This window comes from Leptonychotes weddellii, chromosome 14, assembly GCF_054177405.1.
Source record: "Leptonychotes weddellii isolate Sample4059 chromosome 14, ASM5417740v2, whole genome shotgun sequence".
NCBI lineage: Eukaryota > Metazoa > Chordata > Mammalia > Carnivora > Phocidae > Leptonychotes > Leptonychotes weddellii.
The window spans coordinates 46,565,837-46,588,111 of record NC_138382.1 but is presented as its reverse complement, the minus strand read 5'-3'; the positions used below and the strand labels follow the sequence as shown (position 1 = coordinate 46,588,111).

Sequence of the window (22,275 nt, the reverse complement as noted above, 5' to 3'; positions counted from 1 at the left end):
AGGCTCACGAGGCCACCCTAGCCACGTTGGAGCCATCAGTTATTTGAGCGGGAGTATACAGAAGAAAAATGCTGGCTTCCTAGCATGGATGCAGAAGGAAGGCCACGACAGCACCCTGGGGCCCAAACTGGAAGCGGCTGCCTTACCATCCTTGGGGAGATGAGTTTTGCCGCCGACACTGGCACTTCTGAAAGGCAAAAATGCAAGAGTTAGGTGATGGCGGCTCTAGGCGCAGGTCTGGCATCTGAGGACTGTTTCAGGAGACCTGTTCCAGCTCCTGCCTAGTCTGGAATTCTGAGAGGCATTGAGGTATTGAATCACCAGACTGTGGGGAATCCCAGAAAGCTGATGTGACTTTGGGTTGTTAGAACAGAGACACAAAATCAGAGTTGGGAGCTGACAGTCCAGCCTGATCTTATTAGTCAGATCCCACTGGGATTGTTATATCCCACATAATAAGATAATTCAGTTAGTATGTACCAGGCATTGAGAACACATGATCTTAACTCCTCTTCACAGCTCTATCACTGTTGTGTAACGGGGAGGGAAGGAGACAGTGGTGGATGCCATGGTCTGCTCCCCACATCCCACCCACAGGCAGGACTGGGGTGCTCATTTCCTCAGCTGCCGGGAGTATTGGCCACTCATAGTGAGTCCCTTCCTAGAAATTACTCTCAGAGAACAGAGTGCCTCACCTGGTCGCATCCCCTACCCAGGAACATACTACATGGAAGGGGCATCTTGGGCCAAGGTCAAGGGCAGGCTGGGATAAATACAGCTTTCTATGTGACATTCTAGAACAGGCCAAACTAATCTATGGTGGGGAAAAAAAAGCAGTGGTTGCCTCGAGAGTGGGGTAAGGGAGGAGATTGACCAGCATGAGGGAAGTTTCTGGGGTGTTGGAAATGTTTTTGTTTTGTTTTGGTTTTTAATTTTTATTTTAAATAGGCTCCACACCCGGGGCGCCTGGGTGGCTCAGTTGGTTAAGCGACTGCCTTCGGCTCAGGTCATGGTCCTGAAGTCCCGGGATCGAGTCCCGCATCGGGCTCCCTGCTCAGCGGGGAGTCTGCTTCTCCCTCTGACCCTCCCCCCCTTATGTGCTCTCTCTCTCTCTCTCAAATAAATAAATAAAATCTTTAAAAAAAAAATAGTCTCCACACCCAACATGGGGCTCGAACTCACAATCCTGAGATCAAAGTTGCATGTTCTACCGACAGCCAGCAAGGTGCCCCAGAAAGGTTTTGTATTTTTTTTTTTTTAAGATTTTATTTATTTATTTGTCAGAGAGAGGGAGAGAGCACGAGGAGGGGCAGAGGGAGAGGGAGAAGCAGGCTCCCCACTGAGCAGGGAGCCCGATGTGGGGCTTGATCCCAGAGCCTAAGGCAGATGCTTAACCGATAGATTTATTTATTTCATGGTACATAGCTGTTAGGGGACAAAAAAGCATTAAAAAAATATAAAGGCCTTCCACGGCTCCTTGTAATTGCTAAGCTCCTTTATCTTATGTTTAGGGCCCTGCATGAGCTGACTGAAAACTTCCTCCTGGACTCACTTCCTAGGATACTCCCCATGTCCCTATGCCTCTGCTCTTCCTGTCTGCTCATTCTTCAGGACAGGCTCTGCTTTGGCTTATCCTGTTTCCGTCTAGTTGAAACGTCCTCATCCCCCTTCTACTGATTCTATCTTCATTTCAAGGCTCAGATGCTACTTCCCAGTGAAGTCTTCCCTGATGTCCCCCAGGGTTTCCCGAGCAGACCTGGATTTAGGCCCCAGTTTTTGTCCATTTGGGCTGCTAGAACAAAAAACCATAAACTGGGTGTCTTATAAACAACAAACATTGATTTCTCACAGTTCCGGAGGCTGGGAAGTCTAAGGTCATGGTGCTGGCAGATTTGGTGTCTGGTGAGGGCCCTCTTCCTGCTTCAGAGCTGGTGCCTCCTTACTGTGTCCTCACATGGTAGAAGGGGCAAGGGAGCTTTGTGGGGTCTCTTTTATAAGGGCACTCATCCTGTTCATGAGGGCTGTACCCTTATGACCTAGTCACCTCCCAAAGGTCCCACCTCCCAATACCATGACCTTGGGGATTAGGGTTTCAGCATATGAATTTTGGGGCCACAAACATAGAGCTTCTTTCATACCACCACAGGCTGTCCCACTCATTGGGTCACTCCTGCCTCTCATGGACCTGAGTTCCTTGGGGCTCCTATGCTTCTGCTCCCATGTGGCAATGCCCCTAACATAGTGGGTGTTCAGGAATTGACGACTAAAGCGCATTGTGGGGAGGCGGAGTGCAGAACCCTGTGGTATCAGAGCTTCTTCCTGGAGGATGTGGGAAAAGGTTGCATTTACTCTCAGCCTGCCCTTGAACCCTGTCCTCACTCAGCCCCGGCAGGAATCTGAAATGGGCACAAGGACTGTCTTCCGGACAGGCCTCCTCAGTGTTCCCAATGGGACAACTGCTCAGGGAATGGGAATGGATGCCAAGCTGGGAGTAAGCAGGTTAGCTGGGCCAGAGCCCCCAGACCCATTCTCTGTTGCCCCAGCCCCTAGGACTATGTTCTCAGCTAGGGAAATGGGAGTGGGACTGGCCATGAGGTCAGTGGCCTTCTAGAAGGGTCCTAAGTAGTCTCCCTGCTTCTCCCTTTAGTCTGTTCTCAACACAGCAACTAGAGTGATCCTTTTAACACACAACTCTGCTCAAAATTCCTTTTTTTTTTTTTAAAGATTTTATTTTTTATTTATTTGACAGGGAGAGACACAGCGAGAGAGGGAACACAAGCAGGGGGAGTGGGAGAGGGAAAAGCAGGCTCCCCGCCGAGCAGGGAACCCGATGCAGGGCTCGATCCCAGGACCCTGGGATCACGATCTGAGCCGAAGGCAGACGCTTAACCGGCTGAGCCACCCAGGCACCCCTGCTCAAAATTTTTTAGTGTCTCCCATTTCACTCAGAGGGAAAGCCAAGTTCTCACATTGGCCTTCAAGGCCTTACCCAGTATAGTTCCCAGTTGCCTCTGTCATCTCCTCTACCATTGCTCTGCACCCTGCCTCTCATTCCCCTCCAGCCACACTGGCCTCCTCACCGTACCTCCAACGCTCCAGCCATGCTCCTACCTCAGGGCCTTTGCCAGTCCCCTCTGTCTGGAACCCTCTTCTCCCAGATATCCACACGGCTCACTCACTTGCCCCCTTCAAGCCTTGCTCTAGGAGAGAACCCCCTGATTTTTTTTTTTTTAAAGATTTTATTTATTTGAGACAGAGAGAATGAGAGACAGAGAGCATGAGAGGGAGGAGGGTCAGAGGGAGAAGCAGACTCCCCGCCGAGCAGGGAGCCCGATGCGGGACTCGATCCAGGGACTCCAGGATCATGACCTGAGCCGAAGGCAGTCGCTTAACCAACTGAGCCACCCAGGCGCCCGAGAACCCCCTGATTTAACGTGGCAATCCTCTCTTCACCCTGCCCAATATTTTTTTCTTTAGCCTTTATCATCTTCTAACACTGCACCTATCTTGTTGTCCATTCCCTTCCAACCTACCCCACTGGATTTAAGCTCCATCAGGGTAGTTCTCTTTCTATTTGCTCACTGATACATCTTAAGGGCCCAGAACAATGTCTGATACATGGTCAGTGTGAGGCCACAGAGGTGCTCCAGGCCTTGAGAAGGCCCCACTCCAGCATGTGTCTGGCCCGGGACAAGGGCTACCCTTGGCTCACACAGCTGCTGTCAGTCCCACAAGCATCGCCTGTCACAGCAGACAGGAGCTCAGAGGACCCAGGCCAGGCTTCCTTCAGCACCCACCACCTGGCAGCCAGCAGACTTATCTGTCTCTCCCGAGATAGGCCTGCTCCCTGCTGCTCCCCACATCTCTCGCCGAGGAGTCGCTTAGAGCAGCTTTGAACTAGGACTTCCTATGCTACAGCTGGAGAAACAGAGGCCCCAAGAGAGGAGGGGCTTTTGCAATTCGGGGCCAGAGTCGGGATTTGAACCCAGGTTTCTTTTCTCCTAGCCCAGGGCTTTTCCCACCACAGTGGAGAGGTACAGAAAGAAGGGTTAGGCAGAAAACCGAGGCCTCACAGGATGCTCCAGGCCCTGTCTCTGCCCCCACCACAGGCCCATCTACCAACACCAAGCCTCAGAGAATCCAGGCTCTGTCCACTTACCCCTGTCCACAATGAGGAGGGCGGCCAGGGCGACCACCCACAGGCGGATGGCCATGCTGATCCTGGGCTGATGTGGTCCAAGCCAGCCGGGGCCTGTTTATAAGGCTGATCCCCACCCTTATCTTATCTAGGGCCAGATGGGGAGGCTGGGAGCGGCATTCACAGTAGTATCTGCACCGTGGCGCCAGAGATGCTGAGCTTGTGGGGGCCTGGGGCTGTGCCTGTGGAGCTGGCAGGTTTCCAGAGTGAGGCAAAGTTTGGACAACCTCCAAAGCTGCCGCCAGTCAGGGCTGGAGCACGAGGGAGAGGGAAACTGAAGTAGAAAAACAGAGACACCAAGTCAGAGAGACAGAAAGAGGAGAGAAAGATCAGAAGGAAAGAGAAAAAGAAAAGCGGCCACTGGAAGGGGGTGAGGCAGAGAAGAGGGGCTGGAGCCATGGGCTCCTTTGTCGTTGCCACCAAGCAACTGCGACGGCCCCAAAGAAGCTTTCCTTCCTGAGGCCCGTTTACCCCTGCACCACGTGGAGGTCCTGATCAGCCCCTCCTTCCTGGGGCTGCTGGGAAGTGACAGTGGGGACAGCAGATGGGAAAGCATTTTGCAGAGGATGAAGTGAGGTGTAAATATAAATGAAAATGGTTCTTTTCATTCTTCTTTTCCCACCATGAAAGGGCACAATTGATACAGGGGGCGGGGAGCAAAATAAAACATAAAGATGCCCTCAGGGCAGCTGAGTGGCTCAGTTGGTTAGGCATCTGACTCTTGGTTTCGGCTCAGGTCATGGTCTCAGGGTCGTGAGACTGAGCCCCATGTTGGTCTCCATGCTGGGCATGGAGCCTGGTTGAGATTGTCTCTCTCCCTCTCCCTCTGACCACCCCTCCCACCCCTCCCACTCTCTAAAATAAAAAAAAAAAAAAAAAGAAGATGCCCTCATGTTTTGCATGTATTTTATTCCATTTGCATTGTAATGGGTTAAATACAGACAAGATTCTTTTCAAGAAAAATCAGTATATAAAACTCCCCCAGGGGTACCTGGGTGGCTCAGCCATTAAGTGTCTGCCTTAGGCTCAAGTCATGATCCCAGGGTCCTGGGATCAAGTCCCACATCAGGCTCCTTGCTCAGCGGGAGTCTGCTTCTCCCTCTCCTCCCTGCTCGTGCTATCTCTTGCTCTCTCTTGCTCGCTCTCAAATAAATAAATAATATTAAAAAAAATAAAAAATAAAATTAAAATAAAAAATAAAAAAATAAAACTTCCCCATACTGATACAATATATATGAACGAGATATTTGGTTATCTGCTTTCAAAGAATTTCTGATTTATAAATAGAATAATAAAATTTTAATTATATATGCATTTCTCTAATTAATTTAGATTAGTGATTTTTAGCTCCATCTACAGATTCAATTTCCCTGGGGAGAATTTATTACTACAGACGCTGAGCCTCTTCCCAAAATACATGAATCAAAGTTTCAATGTTTTTTAAAATTCTTTTTATTTTGAAAGATTTCAAGCCTACAGGTAAGTTGTAAGTTAAATGAGTCAATGGGAAGGATTCTTATTCAAGAATAGCCCCTTTGGGGGCTCTAGGCAGCCAGCCAGTCAGCCCTACAAACTGATAGAGGCCCCAGATCTGCAGCCAAGCCCAGCCTCAGGTCTGTGACTCAGCTTCAAGATCCTCCTGCCCCTCCTCAGGAAACTCACAGGCCTGCCTCTGAGGCAGGTGGCAGCTACCCTTTCATTGCTTAGCCAGGCAGAGCAAATATTTAACGATGATTTCCTGCCCTAAAGCAAAAACATCTCATAAAGTGTGGGGAGTTAACTTTAAAGGTCATCTAGGTCCTGTCTACCATCTTTCTCTCAAACCTTCCTACAGCAGCCCCATCACGAAGTCATTCAACCTTTAGGGATGAGGAGCTCACTACCTACCAGTTTCATTGTTAAATGGCCTTGAACTGAGTCCTTCCTCATACAAGAGGTCCACTTCCCCGAGACTCCTTGCCGGTTCGGGGGGTCGGGTGGGGGGTGGTTCCCAGCTCTGTCTCTTGCCTCCTGCACCTGCATGAACCCTAGGTGAGCACCTCCAGGCTAAGCAGGTCCAGCCCTTTGCCTGCCCCCACCCTTCCGCCTGAGGAAGCTCTTGGGCCTCTCTGCATTTCTCATCTGGTTCCCAGGTCTGTCTGCCTGTGATCCAGGTTAGAGTGAGAAGGGGACAGGGGAAACAAAGGAGTTTGTCACCTCCCTTGTTTTTGGACCTTAGACCTTTATCAATGTGGCAGGAATGTCTGCTGATGGTTCTAGCTGCTTCAAGGGATCAAGAAGCTTGAATTCTGCATTCTTTGAAGTTCAGAGTAAAATCAAGGGCAGCCTGTGGGGCGTCAAGCCCACCTACTATGCTCCCTACCCAAAGTCTCTTTCCTCGCACAAGCACCTCCTAGATTCACTCATAGTGACGAACTTCAAATATGTCCTCCCACCAAAATATGAGCCTGACTCCTATATCCAACTGCTATTGGACAGCACCCCTATGAACGTCAGTGTACCCAAATAAACCTCATTCATTAGTCCAGAATCCATTCATTCACTCAACAGGAGATTAATATGCAGCTAAGCTCCATGTGTTTGGGCATAGCAGAGAATAAGTCAGACAAATTCCTGCCCTCAAGCAGCTTGTCATCAAGTGGGAGACTGCTACCAAATGAGCAGCAGAACCCATCACCACTGGAGTAAGTCCCACAAATGAGACACACTCAGTGCTTTGGGAGGATTGGAGAATGAAGGCCAAGGGGTGAGTGCATGGGGCAGGCTATAGCAGAGTGGAACAGTGTCGCAGACAGAGGGAACAGAATGTCTGAGGGCCCTGAGGCTGGAAGAAGCTTGGCACATCCAGGAAAACAGAGAGGCCAATGCAGCTAAAGTGAGGTCAGCGAGTGGAGAGGGGCATGTGGTGAGTCTGGAACGGTCAGGGAGATCAGATCGCTGCTTCCCGCCCCACATCCCACCTTCCAGCGGTGCAATCCAGAAGCTCTCTGTGACCCTGTTTGCCTTCCCACTGAGTATACAGGTTCTGCTTCCTAAGCAGCTGTTGAATCATGCAAGCAAGAAGGACTGAGTCCTGCGGAGATCTGGGGAAAGGGTCTGTCAAAAGGAGGAACTACAGGGCCAAGGCCCTGGGACAGAAGCAAGCTTGGGATGCTCAGGAAGCAAATACCAAGGAGTTCATTGTGGTTAGAGGAGAATGAACATGGAAGTGAGTGGCAGGAGGAGAGGGCCAGCTCATACTCAGATCCCAGGCCAGACCAACTCATTGGGTCAACTTGAGTGCATCCCTTCCTCCCTTTGGGCTTGTGCATGTTCTCCCATCTGGGAAATGGGCCCGCTGACATGTACATCACCAGCCTGACTCCCAGGGCAGCTGTGAGGACCCCGAAGAGGAGAGTGTGAGGTGAGATGTGTGCAGACACTGTGATGCCAAGGAAGCAGCTTGAGCGTGGATTCCTGGAAGCAGAGCAGAGGCCAAGCACTAAAAGCCCTAAGCACCTACACAAGTGCTGGGATCAATACGATAAAGACAGAGATGCCCTAAAACTGGGCTCTGGCAGGGGAGCTGGTCTTGCCCCAGGTCAGAGTGAGGGCTGGGACATGCATGCTAACGCTTTGTAGCCTCGCCCAGCAGCCTTCACTCTTCCTTCTAAGTCTTGGATTGATGCCCATGGAATACAGCCCCTCCTTGATGACGACAATGCAGGATCCATTAGCTGAGTCACCAGTCCTGCTGATGGGTGGAGGAAACAATGGCCTTGTTTGGTTTAAGGTGGATGAACTGACCTCAAGCAGGTCTTGGGCCTGCCAGATGGCACGGCCAACATGGCCAGCTTGCCTCTGGACCATCTTTCCTGGCCCCTCAGCCCACATCCTGCTGCACCTTCCTCCAACCTCAAGTGTCCCCACCTGCGCATCGACCTGCGATGAGCAGCCCAGGTATGGGCACCCAATCCCAGGAGGCCTGGTCTGGACAAAGCCAGCTCCACAGCCCGTCCTGTCCTGGGCTCCTCAGCCACCTGACTCCATGTCCCAGGTCTGGCCGCTTCCCATTCTGCCTGGTACAAACTGCAGGGCCCCCACACAATGGCAGTGAAAGGAAAGGGCACCCCTCTACTCCTTTACAGGTAGATTTCATCTACTTGTTTGGGATCTGATTCCAAGGAGGACTCAGTGATGGCAACAAACTGAAGTCATTCCTCTGTGGGGGCACCCGCCCTACCATTCAACGGACTTTTTTTTTTTTTTTAAGATTTTTTATTTATTTATTTGAGAGAGAGAGAATGAGAGACAGAGAGCACGAGAGGGAAGAGGGTCAGAGGGAGAAGCAGACCCCCCGCTGAGCAGGGAGCCCAATGTGGGACTCGATCCCGGGACTCCAGGATCACGACCTGAGCCGAAGGCAGTCGCTTAACCAACTGAGCCACCCAGGCGCCCTCAACAGACTTTTATTAAGCACCTATTGTTGGGCACCAGTCATTGTGCCAGGTCCTGGGACCACAGCGATGAGGGGTAAATGGGTCCTTATGCTCAAGAAGCTTGCAGTTCACAAGTAGTGGGGAGGTGGAATGGGCACACGGACACTGAGCATTTATAAATTTACGAAGGCACTTATAAAATGCTGTAGTCAGGACAGTAAAGGAAATGGTAATAGAGATAGCCCATGCACCCCTCCCTCAATATGTCCAAAAGTCAATTTGCTATCTCCTCTCCACCCAGAGATGACCTACGTCCCCGTGCCTCCATCCAGGTGGACAGTGCCACTATCATCCAGGTGCCCTTGGCGGACCTGGGCATCCCCCTGAACTCGTCCTTAATTCTTCATTCTTTCTGATTTCACCTCTTCCCCCTCTCTCATATCTATCACCTCCTCTACATTTCCTCTAACTCATCCTCCATATTTCTTCCAGGGCAATCTTTCTGATATGTAAAAATGACCACATGATCCACTGCTTAATATTATTTAATTATTATTAGTCCATTCAATTAATATTATTCAATCTCTATTGACTCAAGGATGAAAACCAAATTCATCAGCATACACGTTCTTCCATGACTGGGCCTTTGCTGGCCTCTCTACCTTCATCTCCGACCACTTAACCCTGAACTCCATCAGACAGAACCACCCACCAGGTTCTTATTCCTCCAAGCCTTTGCTTATGCGGCACCTCTGCCTGGCATGCTCCTCTACCACCTCCCTTGGACTCTCTTCCTGGGTGCTCAGCCTCCCCAGTTTGGGCCCTCATCTGTACAGACATCTATCCCAGCAGTACGTATAATGTCCCATGGTCCTTTCTTGCTTATGTGACTATGTCCTATATTTCCTTACAGAGAGGAATGGGAGGACGTCCAGTTTACCCCATATCCCCAGTGCTCTTTGCAGGGCCTGGCACCTGTGTGTTGACTATATGAATACATCCAGGACTGGATGCAACTTCAGGACAGCAAGGAGCCCAGTTCCAGGTTCTGTCAGCTGGGCTCAAGGGCTTCAGAGAGCTCTGAGGACCAGGCTGGGCTCCAGTTGGCCCAGTGGGTCCAGCCACTGACCACTCTATGCTCTGTCCGTATGGGAACAGAGGTGGCACTCTATTCCAAGGACCAATTTTTCTAATTCTTGGCCCACCTGTCAGGGTCCCCAAGAAATCAGCATCTCCTCCAAGACCTAGATGTGGTGCTTCAGTCCAAAAGCTGTCCCAAGCCCATGTGCAGGACTCACAGTGACTCAGTACTGCCTTCTCTCTCAGTGTATGGGATCCTGGCTTGATGATCATCAACCAGGAAGAATTTTTAGGTCAGTCCTCACTCTATAAGTGGCCTGGGGTCACAAGAGACCTGGTGTTCTCTGGTCATGTGCCATCCAAGGAGTTCCATTCACACAGGCATAGCTCAGAACTCAAGTTTTCTGAGCTTACATATGAAAGACAAAGGCTCATGAGACCCTCTTCTTCCCATTTCAAAGCTCTGATGGTCTTTAGAAAAAAGACTATTATGCTGAGTGAAATAAGCCAGTCAGAGAAAGACAAATACCATATGATTTCACTCATATGTGGAATTTAAGAAACAAAACAGATAAACACAGGGGAAGGGAAGGAAAAAAAATAAAATAAGATGAAAGCAGAGAGAGAGGCAAATCATAAGAGACTCTTAACTCTAGGGAACAAACTGAGGGTTGCTGGAGGGGAGGTGGGTGGGGGGATGGGGTAATTAGGTGATGGGCATTAAGGAGGGCACTTGATATAATGAGCACTGGGCATTATATGCAACTGATGAATCACTAAATTCTACCCCTGAAACTAATAATACACTATATGTTAACTAAATTGAATTAAAATTTTTTTTAAAAGATTTTACTTATTTATTTGACCGAGAGCATGAGAGAGAGCACAGGCAGATGGGGTGGCAGGCAGAGGGAGGAGAAGCCGGCTCCCAGCTGAACAGGGAGCCCGATGCAGGGCTTGATCCCAGGACTCTGGGATCATGAACTGAGCCCAAGGCAGGCGCTTAACCGACTAAGCTACCAGGCACCCCACTAAGTTGAATTTAAATTAAAAAATTTTTTTTAAAAAGACTATAGGTTCTTATGGCCAAGTGCAATATCACATCCCCTCAGACCACTGTTAATTCTGATAGGATTCATGACTTGCAAGCAACAGAAACAGATTCTTGCCAACTTATGCAGAAAATGGGAATTTTCCAGAAGAGGATGTAGTTAACTTAATGTTGGACTCACTCAGGAGCAGACCCTGAGATATTAAATTCCAAGCAGTTTTCCTGGAGCTGATACCGGGAAGCACTGGCAGAGGAGTCAGGATAGTGAGGCGGGGAGAGAAGAGAAACAATAGTGTGCATCACTGAGGTTATCACTGGGAAACCAGGCCTCAGTCCTACCAGGGATGGACGGGACACTGTGTGGAACTCCTTTCAGTTATCCCCACTGAGGGGTGAGGGAGCTGGGGTGTATAGCCACCAACTCCCATCGGTCACTGATTGAGAACACGAGAGCGAGGTCCTTAACTCCCTGGCACTATGGGCTGCCTCTCTCATGTCTCCGAGCATCCAGAGAAAGCCCGCAGCCAAAGGATTGCAGGGGTTGAGGATGGAAATGCGGGTATGCACAGGAATGGTGAGCGCCAAGGAGATGTGGGTGGAGCACTGTATAATTCCATGGACACGAAGTTCTACAACAGGCAAAGCTTATTTATAGTGACAGAAAGAGATCAGTGGTTGCTTTTAGGGTAAGGTGTAGGAAAGGGTAGAGGGAACTTTCTGGAGGGATGGAAATGTTCTCTATATTGTCTATAGTGATAATGACACTGATGTACACAATTGCCAAAGTTAAGGAATTTAACATTTAATATCTGTGCATCTCATAGGAAATAAACTATATCTTAAAAAAACCTTAACTGCAGGGCACCTGGGTGGCTCTGTTGGTTAAGCATCTGCCTTCCACTCGGGTCATGATCTCAGTGTCCTGGGATCAAGTCCTGAGCAGGGAGCCCGCTTCTCCCTCTCCCTTGGCTGCTCCCCCTGCTTTTGCTCTCTCTCTCTGTGTCAAATGAATAAATAAAATCTTTTTAAAAAATAAAAAACCTTAACTGAAACAGACCCATAAGTACAGAGAACAAACTGATGGTTACCAGGGGGAAGAGGGGTGAGGAGATGGACAATATGGGTGAAGTGGACTGGGAGATACAGCCTTTCAGTTACGGAATGAATAAATCGTATGGACAAAAAGCGTAGCATAGATGGGCACCTGGCTGGCTCAGTCGGTAGAGCACATGACTCTTGACCTTGGGGTTATGAGTTTGAGCCTCACTTTGGGCATAGAGTTTACTTAAAAAAAAAAAACTTTTAAAAAAGGTATAGGATAGGGAATATAGTCAATAATGTAATAGGGTTGTATGGTGACAGATGGTAGCTATACTTGTGAGCATAGTATGATGTATAGAGTTGTTTAATCACTATGTTGCACTCCTGACACTGTGTGTCAACTACAATAAAATTTTTTAAAAAGATTTTATTTATTTATTTGACAGAGTGAGAGCACAAGCAGGGGGAGCAGCAGAGGGAGAGGGAGAAGCAGGCTCCCCGCTGAACAGGGAGCCCAAAGTGGGGCTCGGTCCCAGGACCCTGGGATCATGACCTGAGCAGAAGGCAGATGCTTAACCAACTGAGCCACCCAGGAGTCCCTATACTTCAATAAAATTAAAAAAAAAAAAAAAAAAAGCTATGTTGTGATATCACTACACACTCGCCAAGGGCTAAAACAAAAAAGACAGTCAATATCAAGTATTGGCAAAGATTTAGAGCAAGTGGAATCCTTAAAAAACAAAAAACAAAAAACGAAACGAAAACAAAACCTAAAAAACCAACCCGAATTATGCCTCAATTTTGAGTTGCTACCACCAGGTGGCAGTGGTGCCTAATGCCTGAGTCCAACCGCAAAGGTTGTGTAATGTCTAAGATTTGGGAATCATTCTATTTGTGAGTGTTCTTGAAAGCATGAGGCATTGTTTTGTGGGCATGTATTTTTAATTTCAATCAATAGTATCCTGTTGGAGGTCTCTTTCTGTTCCTTACTCTCCCTTCCCACCCCCCCATTCACCACGGTGTTTTAAAGATCTATCTACGTTGTGTGTATATCTGGCTCATTGCTCCTTACTGCGGTAGAATATTCCAGTGATGGATGCCTCACTGCATCCAGCACTCCAACAATCACAAATAACTTTGTGATAAAATATCCTCTTACATGTCTCTTCATGCACCTGCGTAAGAATTTCTCTAATTGCATAGCCAGGAGTGGGATCCTTCTCACCTCTACTCTTAATAATTATTTGTATCTCTTTATTTCCTTCTACTTAGTAAATTCCCTCCAATTCTTGGAGTTAAAACAGGTTAATCTGAGCAACATCTTAAACTTTTAAATTATGGGAAATATTTGTTATGGGTCATTTTATTTCTATAGCTCCTTGCAAAATATATCTTCTTATTTGTGATATGATATAAGCTTACAAAATAGTATTGTTGACTAAGATTTGGACCATCACATTGATGATCATGGATTTTCTTTTTTTTTAAAGATTTTATTTATTTGCGAGAGAGAGAATGAGAGACAGAGAGCATGAGAGGGAGGAGGGTCAGAGGGAGAAGCAGACTCTCCGCCGAGCAGGGAGCCCGATGCGGGACTCGATCCCGGGAGTCCAGGATCATGACCTGAGCCGAAGGCAGTCGCTTAACCAACTGAGCCACCCAGGCGCCCATCATGGATTTTCTTTTACCAAATAAACTTTCCCCAATTCTTTGCTGTAAAACAGCTGAATTTAAGCAACATCCTAAATTTTAAATTAAAGGTGACATTTCAGAACCACATTTAAAGCAAGGCCTCTCAACAGTAGAACTATGACATTTTGGCCTTCTGATTCTTTGTTATCAGGAGCTGTCCTGTGCATTAGAGGGTGTTTAGCACCATCCCTGGTCACTACTCACTAGATGCACTTCTCCCCAGTTGTGATGACCAAAAACATCTCTAGACATTGTCAAATGTCCAATGATGGGGACAAAGTTGCATCTAGTTGAGATCTACTATTTTAAGGTAAATGAATTCTGGGATTCACTTGGGGCCTTTTTCTAGGATCTTCCTTTCTTTCTTTCCAGTTTATTTCAACCCTAATCTCAGCCACAGACTTGCTGTATGGGATCCCTTTTAAAACCTGCCCCCTTGCGTCTTGGCTGCAGTAAAGCTCTTTCTGGAGATACTGGAGCCCTTCGCCTTTTAGGGGACTGAGCTCCAAGCAGTCATCCAGGTTCTCTTTTCTCTAGCTTTCCTGGCCTCCCTCTCAGCCACTCTAGTGCATCAGAGAAGGAAGAGGGAGTTCCCTCCCTGGGAATCCAAAAGAGGAAGGACAGTCCCACAGTGGCTGATAAGACCTTAAAAGTTCGATGATTCAGTCTCTCTTTTTGGCTCTCATATCCTCTCTTCTCAGGAGGACCTATTCTCTCTCTAGATCTCCCATGTAATTTTTTATCTACAGTCCTTAGATGAACACCCAGAGTGACGACTGTCACAAGTATATTCCTCAGCACACTAGCCCTATAAGATGCTTCTGAGGAAAGTCTTCTGAGGTCAAATAAGTAATGGTAATGCTGCCTACTGGATCCTTCTCTTGGACACTGGCAATGACCATCAGTATATTAAAGGCTTTGAGAAGCTCTTCAGACATCTATTTTATTTTATTTTTTATTTTTTAAAAGATTTTATTTATTTATTTAATTGACAGAGAGACAGCGAGAGAGGGAACACAAGCAGGGGGGTGGGAGAGGGAGAAGCAGGCTTCCCGCTGAGCAGGGAGCCCGATGCAGGGCTCGATCCCAGGACCCTGGGATCATGACCGGAGCCAAAGGCAGTCGCTTAACCAACTCAGCCACTCAGGCGCCCCGTCTATTTTTTTTAAAGATTTTATTTTTAGGGGTGCCTGGGTGGCTCAGTCAGTTGAGCATCCGACTCTTGATTTTGGCTCAGGTCATGACCTCAGGGTCGTGAGATTGAGCCCCACATGGGGCTCCATGCTCAGCATGGAGACTGCTTGAAATTCTCTCTCCCTCTCTCTCTCTGCCCCTCCTCCTGCTCACTTGCTATAAATAAATAAATAAATAAATAAACAAATAAATAAATAAAATCTTAAAAAAATATTTTATTTTTATTTTTAAAAAAATGTGGGGCTCTCACAACCCTGAGATCAAGAGTTGCATGCTTTACTGACCAAGCCAGCCAGGCACCCCCGGATGTCTATTTTTAATCCAGCATTTCCCAGTTTAAGTGATTACAGAAACTTCCTACCACACCTACCACATCTTTTAACACCCCCACAGAACTGGTATCTCAAGGAACACAGTTTAGGAAATGTCCTAGCTATTAACGACCTCCATTTTTTATAAGTTGCCTTCAAAAGCCACTAATGTGTTCCTTCATTTATTCAAAAAACTGTTGGGCACCCACCATGCTAGGTAATAGGGCTACAAAGATTACTTGTCCCAGTGACCCGTAGGCTAGCAGGGGGACAGATGAGTCAAGTCGGACTGTCAGAAGATATGTCAAGGTCTGAGCCAGATGTTGGGGGAAACAATGGAACTCAGTGATTAATTCTGACACTGGAGTTCTGATAATCTTCACAGACCAAGCAATACCTCACTAAGCCTAGAATACGAGACTGGGTCCCTTTTACATCCTTGCAGTATCAGGAGCTTGTTAGAAAGACAAAATCTTAGGCTCCACCTTAAAGCTAGCAAGCCAGACCTTGCGCTTTAACAAGATCCCCAGATACTTGACTTTTACACTTTACTGCTTGAGAAGTGCTGCCTTAAAATGAGCATACTTTTGGATAAGAATGTCAACAGAACCAAATGTATTTCTGAGTGGTACCCTGGCCAAAGGCTGACCTAGTGGTTTCCAGGCCTGGCCAGACAGACGACTAGGAAGGGAAGACTGGTATGCGGAACGAGTGTCTTCTCTTCTCTCCTTGCCATCACCTAGCAATGACTGATTCACCAGGGGAAGTGGCAGGATGTCATCAGGGAGCAAGAACAGATAATGAGGCCATACCTCATTATATATATATATATGCCTAGATATCTGCCACAACTGGGTAGATATAATGGCAAAGACTGAGAGGAAGGGAATGAGCAGGGTTCAAATGGGGAAAGGATATTTCCCGTTCTCTTCCCAGAGAACCAGGTCTGGACCAGGCAAATGGCCAGCCACACAGCCTAGTGTTCAGGCCCTGTATGAAGAACTTTTACCTTCTTCCTCTTGATCCCCAACACTGGTAGAGGGAGGAGGTACAGTGAGGATTGATGGCAGGCAGACTGACCCATCAGGAAGCAAAGATGTTCAGGGCAAGTGCACCCAGAGGCTGAACCAGTCCAGTTTTAGATTCTCTTCCCCCCTTAACAGGTCATGCCCTTGTCTGGGCCTGGCCCTGGGCACTGCTGGCATGAGCCCTGCAGGCCACAGGAAGAATGCAGGCAGGCTGGGCCTCGGCCAGAGGCCTTGGTGAGGACCTGGGGGGAACACTCTTCCCATAGACTTGGCTTTTGATGGGTGGACGGTGCCTAGCCTAGGTGGGGGGTAATTAAGGGGAGGGAAACTGAAAACCACAGCATCAATAACCACAACAAAGGGTGGCAGAACAGGCCATCCTGAAACATGCCGCTTTGGTATTTGATTACGCTGACTTGTAGGCACATGAAAAACAGCAAATGTAGAGAGAGACTTTCTCTAAATTCTTATCTGCCTCAACATGGATCCTCCAAAAGGAACTCATTTATCACAGATCCCTCCCCTGAGGTATCATTCACCAGGGAAAATTGTCTTGTAACAGGAGAGGGGACTAGAAGTCAATACCACACCCAGAAGACAGACTTTTGTCTCAAACTCTTATACCTCCCATCTATTCTGACGGCCCATTCATCTTTCCTAAAAATCATCTTCTCTCCTCTCCGAGGTCTACATTCCCCCTTCCCTTTCCCTATTAAGAGTGTATTTAATCCTGAATTCTAAACCACCTCAGGGACTTACTGGGCATCTCCCTACCTGGGTATCTCCCATGTACACATGAAGTATACATGTTAATAAACTTGGTTTTTTCCCTTGTTAATCTGTCATTTATTACAGGGGTCTCAGCTAAAAACTCTGAAGGATAGAGAGAACATGATTTTTTCTCCTCTACAGCAGCAAAACAAAACGAAGTATCGAAATACCAGCACAGCCTTTCAGCATACTTTCCTGCCCTGCTCCAGAAGGTCTCACGTGTGACGCATCCTCCAGCAGGGGGCGCCTGTCTGGACCCTTCAGAGGGTCAGCACAGAGCAGCCAAGGCCTGGATCCACCAGGATGAAGTCTTCTTGCTATTCTACCTAGATACTTAAAGGTAAGTCCGCAGGAATCTGGTAGACAGAGATGGGATTTCTAGAAGAAGGAAAGGCCCACGCGAAGGCCCAAAGGCAGGACCACATTCACCTGGGTGGGAAAAGGGACATCAGCTTACAAGTCTCTACCTAGTCCTGAATAAGCTGGCCCGATTATGTTTTCCGAGCTCCAAGGACAACATTCGTGGCCTGTGCATGTCACTGGGCATAGAGTCCCATGTTTGTTCCTCAAGGACAGGGCTAGTTCTGGTTCAGCTTATTTCTCAGCAGCCCACAGAGTTGGCCCAACCTAACCCTGACTGGAAGACTAAAAACTTCCCATATATCCACAGCAAGTGCTCAGGACAATTGGATCCATTATAGCAACCCCATTCCTACAGGTAGACCTCATCAGAACGGTCCCTGCCTCACCACCTCCTACTCTTTTCTGAAGAAAGAGTTAACTCAGAGAGTTGTTTGCTGAGGTTCCTGACACTAATCAGGCCAAGGCATATCTGGAGGGAAATTCCTTGGCTGGCACTTGCCAGGGTCAGCCTGATTTGTTTCTAATAGTGTGAGTAGAACATGATGTATGTGTTCTCTTAAAAAACCAAATAAAATTCTAGCTACAGCTTTTGGCTTTCGGCTCAGAGGAGGCCAGGTAACCGTCTTCAGTCATCGCACACCAGCCAACTCCACCAGGCCGCCTAAGCTCGACCCCAGTGAGATCAAAGTCGTGTACCTGAGGTGCACCGGTGGCGAAGTCGGGGCCACGTCTGCCCTGGCCCCAAAGATCAGCCCCCTGGGCCTGTCTCCAAAAAAGGATGGTGATGACATCGCCAAGGCGACCAGGGATCGGAAGGGTCTGAGGATGACAGTGAAACAGACCATTCAGAACAGACAGGTGCAGACTGAAGTGGTTCCTTCTGCCTTTGCCCTGATTATCAAAGTCCTTAAGGAACCGCCAGGAGACAGAAAGAAGCAGAAAAACATTAAGCACAGTGGAAATATCATTTTTGATGAGATTGTCAATATCGCCCGACAGATGCGACACCGATCTTTAGCCAGACAACTCTCTGTAACCATTAAAGAGATCCTGGGGCCTGCCCAATCTGTGGGCTGCAATGTTGATGGCCACCACGCTCATGACATCATAGATGACATCAACAGTGGTTACAATGGAATGCCCAGCTAGTTAAAAACTACAAAGAAAATATTTCAATAGTGGATCATTTGATGACCAGGAAAAAAAAAAATTCTGGCTACAAAAATAATTCATGCTCATTGCAGAAAGATTAGAAAATAAAGAGAAATATAAAGGAAAAAAAATAAATACCAACCCTAATCCCACTACCTAAAGGCAACATCTTTACATTTTGGTGTATTCCTTATAAGTTTGTTTTTTTTCTGATTTGTTTTTTTGATTTGATTTGTTTTTTTCTGATTATTTTTTTCTATGCATATATGTGTACATATTTAACATAGTTGAGATCAAAATGACTATAAGTTTCATGCCTTTTTCACTTGGCAGTACATTATAAGCTTTTACTCATCAAAATTTGCTGTTATCATTAATATTCCATCCTATCCATCTATCATTTAGTTAACCATGTCCCTGTAGTGGTGACAGATTTATATCACACTTCAACTGGGAATGTGCAGAAAAACTGTGATTTCTATATTCTTTAGCTATTCTAGCCTCCTGTACAATGTGCACCCACTTAACAGGGAAAATTAACCATGGGTCTAACTAAAAAATATTCTAAAAGAAATAACTTTTTTTTTTTTTGAGAGAAATAAAGGAGGGGAGGGGCAGAGGGGGAGAAAGAGAATCTTAAGCAATCTCACGACCCTGAGATCATGACCTGAGCCAAAATCAAGAGTTGGATGCTTAACCCACTGAGCCACTTAGGCACCCCTAAGAAATAATGTAAACAGCCTGCCTTTAAGGCTTTTTATTACTACATGATTCTATTTTGCAGGGCTGAAACCTCAGTCTTTCTCTTTGCAAGCCTTCTGTAATAAATTCTAATCCCTGGTCTCTTCTCCTTCTCATGGATACTGAATCCCCCAAGGTCTCAGCAGAAAACACATGGTTTATTCGATGTGTCACTGAAGAGTTTAATGGGGGGACCATTTACAAAGGTGCCAGCAAGGCTAAGATAACAAACAAGAAACCACAAAGCACTCAGGACTAGAGATGTGGGAGGGCATTGCTCCTAGTCCTGAAGGAGAAACAGGAAAAGCTCTACCCGCAGGAGAGAGACTGTCCAACGGGAATTTCGGTGAAGGATCGCAGCTATTGGCTCCCTGTGGTCTGGCTGAAAGGGAGCCAGGGGAGTGATCACTCTGACATCTCTCCACCTGCCCTCAGATCTCTTCCCAGTGCCTCCCATTAGCTGAACTGAACTGGAAGTCAGAGGAATAAATAGCCCACAGGGGTCAGCCTCCCAGCACACAGAGCAGGTTGGAGACGGTGGACAGCAGATTTGAACGGGCAGATGGAGATAACCACCCCACCTGCTTTGTGCAGAAGAGGGGAAAGGCGAAAGAAACAAGCACATTAATAATTTTCAAAATGTATCTATTATTGGACTTTTGAGTTTTCATTTTCGCTTTTATAAGTAATGTTTCAGAAGGGGATATCTCTCAAACTCGAAATGTTCTAATGAAATTAATATATCATGAGAGGAGGTGCAATGTCTCTCAGAATCAGATTGTCCTAGTTAAGTCTCTTTGGAGCTGAGACAGAGCGTCGAGGGCAGGGCTTCCCACCCCCACTCCCAGGGCGGTGATCTAAAACCTTATGGGGAAAAAAATATATAAATAAATAAATAAATAAATAAAACCTTATGGGAGAGGGTGTGGCTGTGGTTCAGTGGTCAGTAGAGACTGCACACTGGGGCTACACTGGCAGAACTTGCTTGGGATGTGTTCACTGGAATTGCTGCTCTACAAAAGGGAGTGGAGAAGAGTGCCAGGGAAAGCTGTGGGCCTTTGGAGGATGCCAGCCACCATGCACTGCAGGAACTGATGCTAAAGACACCATTGGTCCTGCAGGAACTTGATGCTAGAGAAGTCACTTGCCCTGCAGGAGCTGGATACTGGAGAAGCTGTCCACGCTGTCTGAGTCAGGTGCCCCGGGGTCACGGGGCTTGCTGAACAGAACACACCTCAATCAGGAAAGAAAATTCCTCTTACAATATCTCTCCAGGAACTTCTACTGGCAAAGCTTTACATTTGTCAGCTAGCAAAGAAAAAATATTGAGATGCTCTACTCTATTTTTGTAGAGTAGACAATGAAGGCTAAATATGGAGCCTAGGGGCAACAGATTAATAACTAGCACAATCCCAAGTCTGTATGCCCAGAGAAGGGAGGATGATTGGTTGAGATGGTGTCACCCTGGATTGGTCAGTCACTTCTGCTGAGAATGGAACCGCATTCATAGAAAGAGAAGCAATGAGCGTGGAAAGGCAGGTGCAAGAAAGCAAACTGGTCACCGAGCAGCCCCTGCTCTCCCAGGAAGAGAAACTAGCGTTTCAGTCACTAGAGAAATTGTCTGTCCTTTAGATCAGAGACACTTCACCAAGCTTCACCATGGCTTGAAAAATATTCCTCAAGATTACCCATTTCCTTTTATTCAGACATGCAGCTCACCAAGTAATCTGATTTTTTTTACCATCTATCCCACTATCAGCTGAGGGACAGATCTTGGCAGTGGATACACATATTCTGCTGTTTGGAAAGGGATGTCATCCACTGTGATCTAATAGATCGGCCTTTGATGGCTATATAAGCCTTGGGTGGTATTAGTGAAAGTCTTTCACCAAGACTCTGCTACTAGCTGGTGCACTAAGAGAGCCAGGTTCTGATCCTGAGAAGCTGAGAACCAGGTTTTGGACTTGGGGGACCAATCAGGGTGCTCTCCTAAAGGACCTGCAGCCTGCGTGCCAGACAATTATTGCTGCCAGCGCATCCCCCAAGGAAGAACTCTGCAGAATATGTAATTGGGCATGGATAAATAACATTCTATAAATGTCTAACCAACAACCATTCTGTAGTTGCTGGACTTAACAGGCATTTTTCAGTCTCTCACTATTATATATAACATAAGGATGAATATCTTTGTGATTAGTATTTGTGATTAGTGTTCTTTTTGCTGTTGTTTTGTTTGTTTTTGTATTTCAAATGATTCCTTTAGGATAGATGATCAGAATTGGAAATAAATTGATGTCAAATCACATCTTCCTTTGGGTGTGTGTGTATGTGGAGGGGAAGCATGAATGTTTTATTAGCTCTTAAGACCTATTGCCCAATGATTTCAGAAATGTACCAATTACAGTTCCACTTGAGACCATTTCAGGACACCCTGATTCACACAGGGTATTATGGTTTAATGTGTGTGTGTGTGTGCACGCATGCGCGTGCGTGCCACGCACATGCCCACATACATATGAAATCTTGCTTTCTTTACGTTTCTTTAGTTAATATTAATGTTAGATATTCATGCTCACAAGAGATATTCAATCCTCTTGCCCTCTTCTGGGAGTCATCTGTTCAGGTCCTTCACAATTGAGACAAATTTTATTTCAATCTCTGGGGAGTTTCATGTCCCAGATTCTTCATTCTGTCCTCTTTTAGATGGAGGGGAGCTCTTCTCCCACCTCTAACTCCTTTGGAAATTCCTTTCTGAATTCAAGTGTCTTTGGTGTGGGAGGACTGGGCTTGGTGGCCGTGAGCCTTGATGAGAAGGGACGCAAGTATATGGCAGTCTGAAGCCTGTGAAGAAGGTCGAGTTTCATCCCTGGGTGGAGAGTCTTCAGAGGGAAGGAATTGGTCTGTATATAGTTTTCTCTCCACTTTCCATTTTTAAATACCCCAGAGGGACCCTGGGTGTTTTTCTTCTCCTTATTTGTCTCAAATTGAGTCTTTAAATAAACTGTGCTCCTCGTAGGAGCCTAAGACACATATTTAGAGGAAATGTGTCATTGAAAGTGCTATTTTGAAGTCATGTGGTAAATTATCAAAGCAGGAATCTCCTCACCCCCTCTGAGCTCCGTGCCTTCTTTGGCTCCGGGGGTTAGAGAAAAACTTTCTTTTCTTTCCTCTCCCATTCCCTTTGCCTTCTAAAACTGACACAGAGAACATGGCTTGCCCTGAGAAGCTTGCAGGT

General features: G+C 47.0%; 1 protein-coding gene and 1 pseudogene across 2 annotated transcripts in view; one reads left to right on the top strand and one right to left on the bottom strand.

The window, feature by feature from the left end:
* Nucleotides 1–22,275, bottom strand: part of LOC102726318 (serine protease inhibitor Kazal-type 4) — a 45,430-nt gene that overhangs the window by 2,724 nt on the left and 20,431 nt on the right. Inside the window, exons 1-2 of one of the 2 annotated variants that reach the window (XM_081803071.1) lie at nucleotides 4,160–4,291; nucleotides 147–187 (exon numbers count right to left, since the gene is read on the bottom strand). In XM_081803071.1, the coding sequence (XP_081659197.1) occupies nucleotides 147–187; nucleotides 4,160–4,214 (96 nt within the window). In that variant the 5' untranslated portion in view covers nucleotides 4,215–4,291. Of the gene's footprint in view, nucleotides 1–146; nucleotides 188–4,159; nucleotides 4,292–22,275 lie in introns of those variants that run through there. The other variant, XM_081803072.1, reaches the window with a different exon arrangement.
* Nucleotides 15,538–21,345, top strand: LOC115944187 (large ribosomal subunit protein uL11 pseudogene; annotated as a pseudogene).